At 41.8% G+C, this 18,579-nt stretch overlaps 1 protein-coding gene across 4 annotated transcripts in view; it reads right to left on the reverse strand.

Annotated features, from left to right (window-relative positions):
* WDR75 (WD repeat domain 75) overlaps nucleotides 1-18,579 on the reverse strand; it is a 168,135-nt gene that overhangs the window by 106,230 nt on the left and 43,326 nt on the right. For all 4 annotated transcript variants that reach the window (XM_073633163.1, XM_073633165.1, XM_073633164.1 and 1 more), the window contains exons 7-9: nucleotides 16,856-16,972; nucleotides 15,135-15,223; nucleotides 12,472-12,630 (exon numbers count right to left, since the gene is read on the reverse strand). In XM_073633163.1, coding sequence (XP_073489264.1) covers nucleotides 12,472-12,630; nucleotides 15,135-15,223; nucleotides 16,856-16,972 — 365 coding nt within the window. The remainder of the gene's footprint in view (nucleotides 1-12,471; nucleotides 12,631-15,134; nucleotides 15,224-16,855; nucleotides 16,973-18,579) is intronic.

Consider the following 18,579-nt stretch of genomic DNA (forward strand, 5'->3'; position numbering starts at 1 on the left):
AAACGTTCACCGTTTAGGAGATATTTACTGTGCATGCAGCCAGTGACATCACAGGCGCATACACTCTAAAGGAACGGCCAGCCGGACCATTCCTTCAGAGCCCTGTGCCATAAACTGCAACTCCCGAGGCAATGCGCGGAAGCGACATCATTGGCAAGTCACACAGCCAGTGTCCACAAACCTGGAAGGAAGATGGGTGAAGATGGGAACGCCTGCAGTGGTGACAGCTCGGCACCGGAAGGCCTTAATTTTAAGGTAAGTTTAACATATTGTTCTTGTGCATACTAGCACATTATGCCTTTACCTTGCAGGGTACAAAAAAACCAAAAACAAAAGTCCAGCGGTTTTCTCTAACTTTAAAGTGATTGTAAAGGATTTTTCTTTTTTTTTCTAAACAAACATGTCTCTACTTACCTGCTCTGTGTAATATAATTGCACAGAGGGGCCCTTGTCCTCCTCTTCTCAGGCCCCCCGCCAGCGCTCCTGGCTCTTCCTCTCTTACTGGTGCCCCCAATAGGAAACCGATTCCCATGGGGGCTCTCATACGGGGTCGCTCCCGAACCTGCTTCTGTGTCCATTTACACAGACAGCAGGACTCAGCCCCGCCACTGGAGTTAATTGACAGGAGAGGGAGCAAATGGCTCCCACTGCTATCAAACTGCCCAGGGAGGAGGGACAAAACCAGGAGAGACGCAGCTCTCATGCACAGAGCTGGATTGTGATGGGGTTCAGGTAAGTAGAAGGGGTTGAGTCGAACACAGAAGGTTTTTTACCTTAATGCATCAAAAAGATTAAAGTGGATGTAAACCCAATTCATGAAAATTTGAGCTGGGCACATATATCTGCAGTGTTTTCTTATCTCTCTTCAAAGCACTAAGTCATGTGGCTTTCTCCTGCTCCATTCTTCTGTCATCAGCATGATAACTTCTGACAAGTTCTCCAAAACTTGATAAAACCAGCCTGAATTTTGTGTCAGGGTGGGTGCTATAAATAGATCAGCAGAAAGCTGCTCTACTCACAGGACAGCTCTGGAAGTCTCTGCCTATGTGGAGGGGGGTATGTGCCTTTCCTCCAAATCAGCTGTCTCCCAGGGTAATCCAACACTACACTGCTACTGCTGAACCAGGAAGTGAAAATTCAAACACAATGTGCACTTTCTAAACCGTATATAAAGCTGAAGACAGCAGATATACATGAAAAACGTATGTAGGGAGATTTGTTTCATATCTGTGTATCATCTGAGGCTGTTAACTTCACTGGGTATATGTGAGGGTTTACATCAATTGTAAGGTAAAAAAAAACCTTGAGGCTTTAGAACCACTTTAAGCTGGCAATACATGGATCAGAATTCGGCCGTTTCAGCAGGGTCCAGCTGAGATTTGATCCACCTATGGGCAGGCGGATTGTACCAAAGTCGATCCATTGATTTACTTGGGTTCAACCAGCCTGTCAGATTTCTTACATGAGAACACTGCCAGTGTTTATAGCCGCTAGCAGTAATCATTGTGTTCTGCCAGCCAGGAAGGCTCCCTGCATTGTTGGGACAGAAGATCCTGAAGATCTTACAAGTCCATAGAACTTCTGGGGTTTATTCCAGGTCAATGTACATCTGCTTAGGCCAGTCCAAAGCCATAATTGCAGGAATGCCATCTGTCTTGATCTCGGTACCCAGAAAAAAAAAGCAGTTTAAAAGGAGAATAGCATAGGAAAGGGTGTACTGATCCCACAGAGCTAACAGAGTATCCACTACTTCCACTATAGAATCCAGATTGCATGATCCTCTCTCTCTGGTAGGATGGTCTAGTGCTGTAGAGACCGCTAAATCGCCTGAAGCTCCTGAATGTTGATCAGGAGATAAGACTCTCTAAAAGGGTGCCCAGGACCCCACCTTAGCTTGACTGGCTGACATTTATGGTGAGGATTCTCCAAAAGATAGGAAAGAAGGACCTACACAATGTCAGAGCTGGATTCCTGGGCCACCAAGCCAGGAACAATCTGGTCCTCAGTGAATCACTCCTTGACTTTTCCAATAAAGACAAAACACTGCATTGTAGAGGTCTGGAGTGAAAATAAGCAAATGGAACAGTCTCGAAGGAGGCTACCATCAGTCCCATGACAAAAGCGGAGAGTCGGACGACTCCCAGTGTGAAGCTAAGACTGAAGTTTATCCTATTGAAGGAATGAACGCTCTGGCCTGAGCTGTGCCCACGTCAAAAACTCCAAACCATGAGTTTGTTCTAGTTACAAATTCTTAAATGAAAAAATTCAGAGCTTTGGGATCAAAATGGGGATGATGCCTCCATTGGGTTTGGGGATTAACAGGTTGGAATAAAACCTCTGAAACTGTAGCCACAGGAACTGTGGCAAAGACACTTTGATCCAGAAGATCTAAGTGGGCTTCCTGCAGGTTTTCAAATCTGTGCAGTGACACAGGAAGGATGGAGGTGCGAAACAAAGGAGTTTGTAGCAGATTTTCAGACCAAGTTCCAGATCTTGTGTGTGGACTAGCAACCAGCCTTGAAGGGTCTCAACAAAGGAGTCGAGGGAGTGGAGAAACGAAAAGAGCACTTCCTAACAGTCATAGAAGGGGGAGACTTTGCATCTTGCTTCTTCTGGTGAGAAAGATGGGTGCCCTTACCATTAGTAGCATCCTCGAAGACAGTATCAAGAGTCAGTCGTAAGAGATTTGAAATCGATGTAGAAAAGAGCCTTGATTGACGGGTTGAAAGATTGATAGCAAAAAAGTAGGTTAGCCTTTCAAAACAGCAGAGCTGGAAAAAAAAATCCACGTCCATCCTCCTAGGACACTTGCATGGTTTCACATGCTAATTGCAAGAGCTTGATAGTTTATAAAGGAACCAATATGCAAACTTGCTGTATACATTCCAGATCACAGAAGGGATTTTTGGAACCCAAAGATGAGCATGAATTAAGAATTTATTTCTTCAGCAAATATGATATTTAAGGTTGGAGAGTTCACAATATACACCATCTCCTTTAAATAGATTCAAAAATTACCAAAAACACAATTGGGGTTTAAAAGGTGCAAACAATCAAACATTGCTATTACAAAAATAGATACATTTTATTAAGCAAACATATTTAAGAAAAACAATTTTATATATAAAAAAAAGAGCATACTAAAGCTCAGTGGTCACAATACAAAAGCATGGTTGCCTCTACGTTTAACCACTATCATGGCTTCTTCATATACTAGCAGCAAACTTCGAAGGAAATGTGCCATTTAGGCAATTCCTTCTTTAAAAGTACCAATGTTCACTAATTTGGTATTGCTATGATACCTTTTGAACCCAGGGAGATCCAAAACAATTGGTCTATCGCAGAGGAATTAACCCTTTTGAACTTGGTTAATCCCTCTGGGATAGACCAATTGTTTTGGATCGCCCTGGGTTCAAAGGTATCATAGCAATACCAAATGCTGCTAGTATATGAAGTTTGCGTCTTTGGGAAGATATTAGTATCAGTCCATTAATTCGTCAACCTCTCATTATAACAGGGTGTGATCTACACAGTTATTATTCCCCCTTCACTTTTGGCACAGACACCTCATTAGAGCTCTTGATGGGCCCTGAGGACTCCTTGGAAACATGATCTTTTAAAGGGTGATAATGTATTAAGGTCCTACAAAAGCTCCAGAAGAAGCCACGATAATGGTGAAACATGTAGAGGTAACCATTCTTTTGTATTGGGACCACTGAGCTTTGGTATGCTCTTTATAATATTAATATATATATATATATATATATATATATATATATATATATATATATAAATTGTTTTTCTTAACCACTTGCTTACAGGGCACTTAGACCCCCCTCCTAGCCAGACCAATTTTCAGCGCTGACGCACTTTGAATGACAATTGCGCGGTCATACAACACTGTACCCAAATGAGATTTTTATCATTTTTTCACCACAAATAGAGCTTTCTTTTGGTGGTATTTGATCACCTCTGCAGTTTTTACTTTTTGTTAAAAAAATGTAAAAAACTGAATTAAAAAAAAAAAAAAAAAAAAAAAAAATTTTTTTATTTTTTTATATTTTGTTATAAAAAATTTAAAACGGGTCATTTTTCTCCTTCATTGATGTATGCTGATGAGGCGGCAGTGATGGGCACCGATAGGCGGCAGTGATGGGCAGCACTGCCAGGTGGCATTGATTGGCACTTGTGGGCATTGATAGGTAGCACTTGTGGGCACTGTTAGGTGGCACTATTTGGTGGCACTGATGAGGCAGATGTGCCTCTTCCACTTGAGGACTGATGTCCCTTACATCCGAGCCGGTGATCGGCTTTTTTTTCTACTCACGCTGTCAAAAAAACGATTACCGATCTTTTGTTTACATCATGTGATCAGCTGTCATTAGCTGACAGCTGATCACATGGTAAGGGGCCGGGACCGGCCCCTTACTTGGATCGGTGATCAGCCGAGTCTCAGTGACTCGGTGATCACAGCGCGCTCGGCAGGGCGCGCGCAGGGAGCGTGCACAGGGGAGGCCGTCATATGACGGCCTCCCGGGAATTCAGGTCCGCGCTGTGACCGTCATTCGGCCATAGCGCGGATGTGTAGCGGTTAAATATGTTTAATAAAATGTATCTATTTTTGTAATATCAATTTTTATTGATTGTTTGCACCTTTAAACTCCAATTGTGTTTTGGTCATTTTTGAAAGTATTTCTTCAGTTTGCTTAACGCAAATGAATAATGACGTGTTTATAAGCACCCCACGAAATTAGGTCCAAGGGTCGGTTTTCAAAAAAGGATCAGAACATGTTACTGAGATATAGAATTTTGTGATACTTTAGGGAGATACATGGAATATTATCTTATTTAATGCAATATACTTTACTGGTACTTTCTAAAGGAACATATTACATTCTGAGGTTTACTTGTTTCAATACTGACAGACAACATGAAAATACTTTTCAGTACTTTCATGCAAGTCTTACTAAAACTAATATAAGCTTTCAGTGGATGATGTCATGTTCAACCACTCACCAGTTCAAAGTGAACCTGTGCTTTTCACATGTAAAGCAAACATGTTCACACTAATGTAGTCTCCACCAGTTTAAAATACCTACCTTTTGATCCCCATCTGTCTGTTTGGCCAGAGAGGTATAGAGGGAGAATTATGTCGCGTACACACGATCGGACTTCTCGTCGGAAAAAGATATGACGGCTTTTCCAACGGGATTCTGCTCAAGTTTGCCTTGCATACACACGGTCACGCAAAAGTTCCCTGAACTTACAACCGTCAAGAACGCGGTGACGTACAACACTACGACGAGCCGAGAAAATGAAGTTCAATGCTTCCGAGCATGCGTCAAATTGTTTCTGAGCATGCGAAGGAATTTTGCGCGTCAGAATTGCCACAGACGATTGCATTTTCGGATAGGAACTTTTCCTGACCGAAAAATTAAGAACATGCTCTCAATCTTTTTCTGGCTAGAATTCAGCCAGCAAAAGTCCGATGGAGCATACACACGGTCGCATTTTCCGACGAAAAACTCTCATCGGTCTTTTGCGGGCCGAAATTCCGATCGTGTGTACACGGCATTAGACGTGCATAAGGCTATCTATGCGACAATGCTAGGTGCCTGAGTAGCTGACCGCCATGCACCAACATTTTGACAGGTGAGGAGATTGCGTTATAAACTCCCCCATTGAAGTACTGAATATTTATTTTGCTCCTAGAAAATTCAAGTTAGGCTTACCGGTAACTTGTTTTCCAGGAGTCTTTCAGGACAGCACCTAATAGAGTGGCTCCTGCCACTTTCCAACAGGAAACACCTCTTCCACCAAACTTTAAAAAGGAGGCTCCTTCCCACATGTTGCCAGTAGTGGTAGAGAACCTCCAGCCCCAAGCTGGAACACATAATCACCATATGGTTAGTCACAGCATACAAAAAACAATGGGGCGAGTTGTTGCTGTCCTGGAAGACTCCTGGAAAACAAGTTACCGGTAAATCTAACTTGAATTTTCCCTTAACGTCTTTCAGGACAGCACCTGAGAGGATAAAAGAGACTATGCCCCGTAAACACGATCCGAAAGTCGTACGTAAAATGCCGCATTCGAAACGATCGTACGATAATCGGATCGTTAGTACAGAGCTTTCGAGAGCCGATCAGGACAGTTCATCCGATATTATTCTATCGGACATGCACGGAAATTTTTTCCGTACGATGCCAGATCGTACGATTTTCGTTTAATCGGTACAGCTATCGTTCGAAAATGCAATACAAATGCATTGCAACACATGACATCGCTTCCGAATTTTTATTCTGTCGTACGGGAATTTTCGGGACTTTAGTAAACTCATCAGATTCGATGTGAGATTAGCATGCAAACAAAAACGGACGATCATTCGTCCGATATTCGGATCGTGTGTATGGGGCTTAAGGCTCCATTCACACTAGCGCGTTTTTTGATGCATTTTGCAGAAATGCACGGGAATTTTTTAACATGGGTTCCTATGGAACATGTTCACATCAATGCCTTTTTGTTTCTCTGCATTTTTGGAAAGGGTCAGGGACTTTTTTTCATGCAAAATGCAGCGTTTTGCATGTAATAGAATTCAATGGACAAGCATCAAAAAACGCAAGTGCACCGTTTTTGCAGTGTTTTTGCAGCGTTTTTGCCGTTTTTTTTTTTTTTTTTAATTTTTTTTAAGACTGTAAAAAAAAAACTGTAAAAAAAAAAAAAAAAAAAAACGCAAATCGTGGCAAAACCGCGGCAAAATCGCGGCAAAAACGCTGCTCAAAAACGTGGCAAGCATGAAAAAAAAAACCTCCAAAAACGCTCAAAAGCAACATGCATAGGTGTGAATCGAGCCTCAGGGAGAGACCACAGCCTGCAGGACCTTTCTGCCAAAAGCCTGATCACCTGCTGAAAGAAGATCCAGTCTGTAATGAAGGACAAACATTAAGTAACTTGACCACGTAGTCACCTTACGAATTTGCTCTGGGGTGGCACCAGGTTTTTCTGCCCATGTAGTGGCTTGAGCCCTTGTAGACCGAGCTCCAATTTCCAGCGGGGGAGATAGACCCATCTGAGAGTAGGCTACCAAAATAGCCGATTTAAGCCATCTGGCAACTGACTTCTTTGATGCTTGGTGGCCTTTTTTGTTTCCAGAAAAAAGAACAAATAAAGAGTGAGGACCTGAAATTTTTCGTTACTTCCAAGTAATGCAATAGGGTTCATCTCACATCTAGGTTGTGAAACTGACCTTCCTTTTCTCTTGAAGGGTTTAAGCAAAAGGTTGGCAAGATGATCTGTGACCGGTTCTGCTACTTTTGGCAAAAAACCTGGATCTGTCTTAAGCATAATCCTATCTGGATAAATGGACAAAAAAGGTTCCTTTAACTGATAGCTCGAGCAGTTCACTGATTCTTCTTGCAGATGTGATTGCAACTAGAAATACAGGTTTTGAAAGTCAAATTCTTTAGAAAGACTGTTTGTTGTGATTCAAACGGTTCCTTTGAGAGGGCTTGCAGAACCACTGAAAGATCCCGTTTGGGAAAATGCTTAGCCGGAGCTGGTCTGCATCTGGTAAGTGCCTTGAAAAACCCTGTGACCAAAGTTTCTGAAGAAACTGATCTTTCAAGAAAAACCCCTAATGCAGCCACTTGCACTTTAAGAGTGCTGACTGCAAGACCCTTGTCTGCACCCTTTTGTAAGAGTTCTCATATTGAGACAATGTCTTTCACAGCTCTATTTTCTGAATGACACCAAGAGACGTAGACCTTCCACACTTTGGCATAAATAGCTCTAGTTACCTTCTTCCTACTGGAAAGTAACGTTGTTATTAAAGGTTCTGAAAAGCCTTTGTTCCTTAGCATCTGTTCTTCAGATACCAGGCAGTGAGACTTAACCTGGCTACATCCGGGTGATGCACTGGGCCTTGTAGAAGTAAATCCTGAGAGGAAGCTGCCAAAATGGTTTGATTGCCATTTGCAGAATTGTGGAAAACCAAGCCTCTCTTTGGCCAAAATGGAGTAATCAGAATTATCAACACTCTTTATTTCTGTATCTCCCTCAATACCAGTGGAATCAGCTGGAATGGGGGAAAGGCATACCCCAGGTGAAAACTCCAAGGGTGCGCCAATGCGTCTATTCCCCGATAACCGTCGTCTCTATGAAGGGAAAAGAATTGCGGGAGCTGTGTGTTTTGCCTTGATGCAAACAGGTCCACTTGTGGATGGCCCCGGGTCCTGGTGATCCATGCAAAAACCTCTTTAATCAGGCTCCACTCTGCCTCCTGAACCTTCTGCTTGCTCAAAAAATATGCCACTTTGTTTAATGTGCCTTTGAGATGAACTGCGGATAAGGACAGTAAATGGTTTTCTGCCCATTCCAGATTTTTTTCTGACAGAAACTGAAGAGTTTTGCTTCTCGTGCCTCCCTGTTTGTTCAGGTAGGCTACGGGTAGTGGCATTGTCCGATAGAATCTGGACATGGAAAACTAGGTTTGGAGAGAAGGCAGCCAACACAAAGGCGACTGCTTTTAACCCTTTCCAATTTGAGGATTTTTCTGCTTCAGTCTGTGACCATGTTCCCTGTGCCAAATCCTGACCCATGTGGGCCCCCCCCATCCCCACATACTGGCCTTGTGGTTCCATACTTTTAGAAGGAACCTATGTAGGTAAGCATCTCTCAAGTCGACCGATGCCAAAAAGCATTCCTTGGTCAGCATATTCCTGACTGTGAGGATCGAGTCCATACAAAACTTCTTGTATAGGACTGACCTGTTCAATGGTTTCAAGTTGAGAGTAAAACAGAAATTTCTGGATGGCTTTTTTATCAGGAATATGTGAGAATAGAAACCCTGATAATGTTCCTCTGGAGATAGAGGTGTCACAACCCTTTGATGCATCAGATCCTTTAACAGGTTCTTCATAGCCAGGGCCTTTGTTGAGTCCCTTGGTAGGTTTGTTACAAAGTATCTTTCTGGAGGAAGATCCAAAGACTCTATTTTGTAAACTTGGGACAGCATGCTCAGAATATATTGATTTTTTGTTACGCTGACCCAATGAGGGAGGAAGCTCTGAAGCCTTCCTCCCATTGGCAGTGACAAGTCATTGCGTTTTGTTGGTTGACGCAGGAGGATGGAAAAGGACATTTCCTTTGCCCTTTCCCTTCTGCGATGACCAATTTCTTCTCTTTTCCTGGGGTTTGGTATTTTGTTCTTGAGCGCTTTGAGATCGAAAAAGAACGCTTAACTGGCCGTTTTTCTTTTTAACAGGATATTACTTCTTTTTATCTGCTGTCCTATCTAGGATAGAATCTAAGTCAGGTCCAAACCCTAAATTCGAATCGATTCTGCTGAAGCATCTGAAATAAAGGCTACAGCAGCTGACAGTCAAGAAAGAATCCAAAATTTCTTGCTTTGGTGAGTCTGCTATAATATGGGCTTTGAGCCGATTCACCCAATATTCCATATTCCTGGAGACACAAGGAGTCCCATAGCTGGTTTGAGATTACCCATGATGGATTGCCAAGCCCTTTTAAGTTGTTGATCCATCCTTTTATCCATGGGATCGCTTAACACACCCATATCCTCAAATGTTAGGCCAGTTGATCTTGAGACCTGGGAAAAGGCTGCATCGAGTTTTGGGTTTTTATTCCAAAGTGCCTTTGGGTCTTCGTCAAATGGAAAGCGCCTTTTAAGGGCTTTAGGAAAAAAAGGCTTTCTTTCTGGTCCTGCCCATTCCTTCTTAATAGCCTCAGAAATTACTTAGTGCACAGGAAAAGTAAGATTTTTAGACTCACTGAGACCTGCGTACATCCGGTCATGCAGAGACAATTCTTTTCTCTCCTCTTCTAGGCCCAGAGTAGTATAAATTGCTTTAAGCAGGCCATCTACCTGTTCTAAAGGGGGAAAGTCCCTCTTGGGTAAGAGAACCTGCCTCAGTCTCCACCGCCGGGACTAATAGCGAGCCCTGAGAGGATTGTGAAGTAGCTGGCTGACTTAGGGATGGATTTGCTAGCGAAGAGAAAACGATTGAATGGTGGCGTCCAGTTCTTTTTTAACTGATGCAATCAAATCACTGCATGCTGAAGAAGCTTCTTCTTTAACTAGAGAATAAATACAAACACAAGGTCTTCTTCCAGCCCTCAGGTAGTTTTGCTTAACATGAAGGACACTTCTTTTTTGTCACCGGATCAGAGCTCTCGGTCTGCTGTGATACAAAAAAGGACACAAAAAAACCATCCCAGCAAGACAACCTGTCCTTTCAAAGAAGGCTCACCACAGGTGCACAGTGGGAAACCACAGCTGCCTCATGTGCCCAGACAGGCCCCTGCCACTGAGGGTGGGAAAGAAGAGAGAGAGAGACACAGAGACCGACCCCATAGTAAAAATAGGGCAGTATCACACCTGCCCCTTACCTGGGCCTTGCTGGTGCCTATGCCACTTGCCGCCATCGATTCCATCGAGGAGCGATGTGTGTGTGCGTGGCTGGACGCCGGTTCCGGACTCCAATAGCGCTGCTGCGCCGGATCAGAACCAGTAAGCACCAATCCCGTTCCTCCCCCTGCGACATCCGGTGGAAATGACGCCGCGCCCCTGCTCACTGGACGCCTCCCCTTCCGGATACCTCACTTCTGGTAGATGCAGTTACTAAATGCCATTCCCAAGATGGCAGCAGTGTTAGAGAAGGCAGGCGGAGAAAAAAAATAAAATGATGTCCGCCTGCACCTCTCGCCGCTGCCCAGGAGTGACGCCCACCGCAGTCCTGGCTCTCCCCGAGCACTCTGAAGAGGGAGAAGGAGCCCATCCAGCAGAACTCTGTGAAATGGGAGGAACAAGCTCTCTGAGGTAAAAAAGAAAAAAACGGTGGAACAGGAAGCCTGGCCTCTCAGGACAGCACCTAAGAGTTCCTGACTGCCCACTAAGTGTTCCCTTCTGGAAGAAACACAAAAACTGGCAACATGTGGGAACTAATAGTGAATAATGAAAAGTGTATACTGCGCTGTGACCCCGCAATCCAGCAGCCGGCATGGCTGTAGACAAAGAGCTAAGTAGGTAGAAAATAAATAAGTGCAGCGCTATGATTGCAAAAAAAAGGGAAAAATTGTATGCGATTCAAACATATATGTGACAAAATGACACAAACTCTAACATAATAGATGTGAATGGATATTAAGCAATGTGCCAATATAGTGACTGCATTACACACAAATGTCCAAGTTGAACGAAATGATGAAATACAGTCCAATTAGGTTTGTGATCCAATACACATGTGGGAAGTTCCTGGCATTCCTGGGAACCTTGGAGTGAAAAAATGAAAGGGGTGACTGTGCAGTCGAAACACGTTGGGTGGACCTTCCGCTAACATCGCCTCATGCTTTTATATGCTGTATCAATTTCTTCCAAATGTGAGCATTGAATTTATATTTTTAATAAACCACCTCCTTTTTAAACGGTATCACGCTATGTCAGCCCCCTTTTTCTATTACATGATACCCTTCCTGTGACAATAAGTTTTCATGCTCCCCGAGACTCCTGGAGCCTCCAGCTAACATCTCATGACCGTCTAAGGCTGATCGACTGACGGAGTTTCAGGATCTGCTGTCCCCCATTGGGTGGTTTGAACCCAACAAGCCCTGTTGACTTGGGTGGTATGTGCCCCAAGTCAATATTATCTGGTAAGCTTCCTCCCTCTTTCACGGTGGTGGTGTTTGCTTTCATTTTTTCACTCCAAGGTTCCCAGGAATGCCAGGAACTTCCCACATGTGTATTGGATCACAAATCTAATTGGACTGTATTTCATCATTTCGTTCAGCTTGGACATTTGTGTGTGGTGCAGTCACTATATTAGCACATTGCTCAATATCTATTCACATCTATTATGTTAGAGTTTGCGTCATTTTGTCACATATATGTTTGAATCACATACAATTTTTCCTTTTTTTTTTGCAATCAGCGCTGCACTTATTTATTTTCAACATGTGGGAACTAGCCTCCTTTTAAAGTTCGGTGGAAGAGGTGTTTTCTGTTGGCAAGGGGGAAGGAGCCACACTCTCAGAAGCTGTCCTGAAAGACGTTAAGGGAAAGGGAAGTTATGTATGCACTTGCTTGAGGGCTACCATTAATACTCTACCATTACTACCATTAAAAGCTTATCCCAGCTTCAATGATACAACAAAAAAAAGGTCCTATGCACTGCACATTACTGCAGGACCCTCCAGCTGGAGCCCGGGCTGAGGCTGCCACTTCACATATCCACAGGGTCTTGTAGTAATGTGTGGCACATAGGACCTTTTTTGTCAAATGACACACATTAACGTATGTATAAATACAGGTGTATTAAACAAGATGTTGATGCCCAAACACAGCCAATAATAGTTTTGTTTTCTAAGACCGTAAAATGTCTTCCTTCCATCCAATACACAAAAATTAAAAATATTCAATAAAATTGCTGAGAACAGTCAGGAACATGCAATGATCTTACTGTTATCTTCATGTGATGTGCAGTGCAGGGAGCCATCAGGTGAAGTTGAAATATGTTCAATAGCTGCACCTAAACGTGGCAGAAATTCCTTCTTCTGTTCCAGGCTGAAAGACCATTGTACCAGCACAGATTCAACACCGCCACTAAATAACACAGTACCTAAACATAGAAAATGGAAATGCTACAAAAATTAATTTGTGTGCCTACTGTTATTTTGTTAAAAAAGAACTGCAAAAAGAGTGTTAAATTAAATCAGATGTGTGCAATCAGCGCCACCTATAAATATATACTTTATTTTTATTGTAAACCCTACACTAAAGTGATCAAAAAATAACCATATACTGTATCTCTGTGTTCAGTAGCCTGCTGAACTAAGCAATAATCGATATATAAAACATATGGTGCAGCTCTGCTGAATATTCAATACTGTGAAAGACTTGTAATGAGTCACAAAAGACAATAATAATGAGTAAATAAACAAATAAATAGATGTGTAAAGTAGTGCTTTAGAAAAATATATTCCACCGCTGTGCTCAAATCTTAAATAAATGAATTAGTGCCACCACCAGGTGAATTGAACACACCTCACTCCTGTTAATAACAGACTTATTTTTTACAACTCCCTCCAGTCTCTTTAAAGTGGATGTAAAACTTCCTTCCTTAGATCCAGTACTCCCCATCTGAGCCAATACTCCTCACATGGACCACATGTAACACAAAGGCAACTCTATAGTGCTCTCCGTTTGAATCATTTATCTAAATGCCCCAATTAAAATACACTTACAAGAAATCTGATTAAAAACAGTATGTATAAATCAAACGATTGTCAGACTGCTCACCAAACCATTTGGTTTTCCGCAGCTGTGTGACGTCCTGGACTGAACTCCTCCCTCCGTCACAGAGCTGCTGAAAACCAAATGGTGTGGCAAGCAGTCCAACGATCGTTTGGTGATTTATACATGCTGTTTTTAATCTCATTTCTTGTAAGTATTTATATGAGGCACCTTGATAAATGATTCAAACAGAGAGCACTGTAGAGTTGCCTTTGTGTTACACGTGGTCTGTGTGAGGAGTATTGGCCCAGATGGGAGTACTAGATCTAAGGAAGGAAGTTTTACATCCACTTCAAAGAGACTGGCGGGAGTTGTAAAATAAGTCTGTTATTAACAGGAGTGAGGTGAGCGTTCAATTCACCTGGTGGTGGTGGCGGCACTAATGAATTTAAGATTTGAGCATGGCGGTGGACTATATATTTATATTTATAAAGGACTTTTACTTTACACATCTATATGTTTATTTACTCATTAGGAGTTGTTCACAGTATTGAATATTCAGCAGCGCTGCACCATATGTTTAAATTATTTGCAGAAAGAGTTACTACGTTTCCACACACACAGCAAACATTTTATTGAATACTGTTGGGATAGAGTCTCTAATAACAAACACCTTTGCTACATAGTTTAAGGCCTTGCCTCCATCCACGCTAGCTATAATACCGATTCCAAAAACACAGAGAACTTTGCACCCCCTAACACTTTAATTTTCCCTTTCTATTGACAGTGGCCAGGTCCCAATGAATCTTTTTTTTGCATATAATGCCCCAATTTCCCCACAAACCCTCTTTGTACCCATAGTGGCATAGCTTTTCCAAAGTTTGCAGGAGAGCAGTGCCTACATCACCAGTGACTAGGCTATAGGGCTAGTGAGTGGAGGTAAAGAGGACAGGTTTAAATGGGATTTTTTTTTTCTGGGTGGGGGTGTAGCATTTTTTGCATAGTGGAATAGGGTAGTAGTAGTAGCTGAATTGCAAATCAATGATCCATTTTCCAATTTTTCCCAAGTTTACTTTGGAGATTTAGGAATAAGAAACCTATGGTAACCCATGAGAGTTGAACAATCTTTTACATCAGAGCTGTATGTTGCTAGGACACAATCAGTATTCAAGGCTGGGTTCACACTAGCTGTGGCTGCGGCTCGCAGCAGGGGGCCCGGTGTTTCCCTGTTCTTCGTTTCAGGTCCGAATAATGTCGGAATATTTGCCTGAATTTGGACCTGAAACTGAGCCAAAGACGCACAGAACCCTTTTCCAGTGCGCACTGTGGCCACCCCGGAGGTGTGTGAACCGGCTCCATTGAGAGCCGGTCAGTGTCTCCTGTCATGCGAATAGGATGCGGGCAAACCCGTATCTAATTCGCATAAGTGTGAACCCCGTCTAAATGATAAATCTTTCAAGTCTTTTAAACTTTCTTTCTAACCATTCCAAGAGACTCTTGTCCTTTTCCTAGAGCCTCCAGCAAGGAGATTGCTGGATCACAGACTGGTTCTACAAAGTCGAATCCATATGAATACTAAAATGGCGAATGACCAATTTATGGTTTGAGATGATAACCCAGAACGCTGATGCCACAATGATCTCTGAAAGATTAATGACAATGTGAACTGACTTCACACCTTCCTATAAACACAGCAGCCCCGCTTAGGCCATTATGGTAGGGTTATTTTGACCACCACAGCTTTAAAGTTCTTGCTACCTGTATCTAAACTATGGCAAGCAATTACGTTTTGCCTACTTTGGCCAATAAAATCTTTTGCAGGTAAATTAAACTAAAAAACAATAAGTTAAATACACATGCAAAAGGGACAAATGTGTTTTCAATACAAACCATGCACGGAAAAGGCAAGATCAGCAACAGCATTGTGGTGCCAGTGAAGGGTGGAGTATGTGTATTCTTGATTGTGATTGAAATTTCTCCTATATAAAAACAGAAAGCAGTATATTTTGCAATCGGAAACATTGTTTTGGAAAACATTTATATTTTTTGTGTCCAGGATTAGGGATTCTTAACTACAAAATGTGTACTTGTATACCCTCAACCTATCAAAGCTACACTGTGGAATACAGGTTTCACCGCTTAAGGAACAGAGAACCGACTGACCAGCAATAACACTAATATGAATGTAAACACCAAAAACTTTTACTTGTTCTTTATTTTTTTAAATATACTTTTTAGATAGTATTGAACCGACCTAACAAAACAAGCAAAAACTATTGATCCTGCCAAAATCCTCCAAAGATACAGTAAGGTGAGTGAGCGTTTTCAACATAGTGTTATTGCAGGATCACCAGGTGAAAAGAATTGCCTAAAAAAAATAAACTACTGCAGCCACCACATCATAACACACCATTGTGCCGACGTAACGCAAATATGCGTCCTTCGGCTTCAAGGGGTTGTACCAGGGTGATGTCTGCAGCTGCACGCATCACCCCGATACCGTTTAGGGCGGATGGCCAACTTTCTTTTAACAACAGATGCGGCTAAGCAGCCGCTCGGATGTTATTACAGGCAGTTGGAGGGGACGTCCCCCCCCTTCTTGAGGCTCGCCTGGGCTCTCCTGTCCCACCGGGAGGCTCGAGCGACTAGCCGGGGCTAACTTTAGAGTTTAGTTTTTTATTATTCATAAAAGTGTATTGCTTTAAAAAAAAAATTGCATTTGAAAGATTGCTGCGCAAATTCAGTGTGACATAAAATATTGCAACGATCGCCATTTTGTTCTCTAGGGTCTCTGATAAAAAAAAAAAAAAATTTATATATATATATATTATATATATATATATATATATATATATATAAATATATAAAATGTTTGGGGGTTTAAGTAATTTTCTAGCAAAAAACGCTGTTTTTAACTTGTAAGCAACAAGTGTCAGAAAAAGGCTTAGGCATGTAGGTGTTAACAACGTGTCAGTTGTCCAATATTACATTTTTGTTCTTTGCTATGGTTACGCTTTAAGGCTAACTGGGATCACTGCATAGCAAAACCAGCTAATGGGAGAAAAAAAAGGGGGGGGGGGGGGGGGTAGAATTAACCACCTGCACCTAAAAATGGCTAAATGTCAGCTTTCTGTCCGACAAAGCTTTATTCGAGAAAGTGGCCCTTTCCTGAATATCAGTCTACTCATTTGTTTAACCGCTTCAATACCCTTCCTGCCCAGGCCAGTTTTCAGCTATGTGATGTCCTCTCAAAACAAGTGCTCCTGCCCAGCCGTTATTTTAAAATAGGCTGGGTGGGAAGAGGTTTGATGGGAACCTGTCAGAATAGAAATATGTGATCTGTTAAAGAGGACTTGATTTGAATATACATGTTCAGGGCTGCAAAAAAACTAGTAAAAACTGTTATACATATGCTTGCCCTAGGTTTGACATTCAAAGGTTGAAAAATATATCACTTTTTGCATCATATGGATTTTTTTTTCCTAAACCCACCGTCTTCTCTAAAGCAGGAAGATTTACTTAAGTAAATCCATGCCAGAAACATACATATACAAACATAAATGAAAATGCAAACTACGTAACACTGTATATTTAGGGTGATAAGCACTCACCAGAGTCTAATCTTGCCATCTTTGTGTCCTGTAGCTATGCAGTCTTCATTAGGATGGCATTTTACAACAGTGAATATGTTGTTGCCACCCTTTTTCCTTGCTGCACTTAAACTGAATCTGAACAAAAATAGAAACATTTGCCATTATGTAATTTACTATTTATAAATAGAAATATCACTATGCAGTACCAGCATTATAGTTTTTGTTCAATTACCTTTGTTCATTTTCTGATTAGCTAGAATATATGTAAGCTGATTTGTCTATTTTGCAAAGAATCCTCTAATTTATGGAAACACTTGATTCTCATCAGATTTGAGGTATGTTTGTCAAAACGCAACAGCAACAATATTTGACACTACGATAAATATACATGAAAACTGGTCTAGGGAATGTTTGGTGGTATGAAACAGATGTTTCATTAGATAAAACATGAGATAGAGTAAGAGATGGTAAAGTCAAAAAGTTGACTTTACCCTACTAAAGTCAACATTGTAGCAAAGTGTAATTTCTTCAGTGTTGCCACATGATAAAAATATAATAAAATATTTACAAAAATGTGAGGGGTGTACTCACTTTGAGATACTGTAGGGGTCCTTTTTTAACCACTTCCCGACCGCCGCACGTATATATACGTCCTAAGTTTGAACGGGGATATCGTTGTTATGGCAGCAGCTAGCTGCCATAACCCCGGTATCCCCGTTTTCGTGCGGCGGCCGGCTTTCAGATAAAAGTGGTCCCTGCGGCGGATTCGCCGCGAGATCACTTTTATCGGTGGCGGGAGAGGGGCCCCCCCCTCCCGCCACGATCCGGTGCCCTCCGCCGCTTACCGGAGCCGTCGGTAGCGGCGGAGGCGATCGCGTCCTTCTGCCTGGTGTGTCTGGAGACAAGTGAGGCCAAGATGGCGCTCACTCGTCTCCAAGATACTGCTGGGCGGAAGCGACGTCAAAACGTCACTTCTGTCCACGCCTCTTAAAGGCATATTTTTTCAAATGTCATTTTTCTAAATGACTTTTTTTTTTTTTTTTTTTTTTTTATTGCATTTTAGTGTACATATGAGATCTGAGGTCTTTTTGACCCCAGATCTCATATTTAAGAGGTCCTGCCATGCTTTTTTCTATTACAAGGGATGTTTACATTCCTTGTAATAGGAATAAAAGTGACACAATTTTTTTTTTTTTTTTAAACAGTGTAAAAATAAATAAAATATTTTAAAATAAATAATAAAAATTAAAAAAAAAATTTTTAAAACCCCCCTGTCCCGACGAGCTCGCGCGCAGAAGCGAACGCATACGCTAGTAGCGCCCGCATATGTAAACGGTGGTCAAACCACACATGTGAGGTATCACAGCAACCGGTAGAGCGAGAGCAATAATTCTAGCCCTAGACCTCCTCTGTAGCGCAAAATATGCAACCTGTAGAATTTTTTAAATGTCGCCTATGGAGATTTTTGAGGGTAAAAGTTTGACGCCATTCCACGAGCGGGCGCAATTTTCAAGCATGACTTGTTGGGTATCAATTTACTTGGCGTAACATTATATTTCACAATATAAAAAAAAATTGGGATAACTTTACTGTTGTTTTATTTTTTTATTCAAAAAAGTGAATTTTTTCCAAAAAAAGTGCGCTTATAAGACCGCTGCGCAAATACGGTGCAAAAAAAAGTATTGCAATGACCGCCATTGTATTCTCTAGGGTGTTAGAAGAAAAACCATATATAATGTTTG

Source organism: Aquarana catesbeiana, linkage group LG06 (assembly GCF_042186555.1).
Source record: "Aquarana catesbeiana isolate 2022-GZ linkage group LG06, ASM4218655v1, whole genome shotgun sequence".
In the NCBI taxonomy this organism is placed as follows: Eukaryota; Metazoa; Chordata; class Amphibia; order Anura; family Ranidae; genus Aquarana; species Aquarana catesbeiana.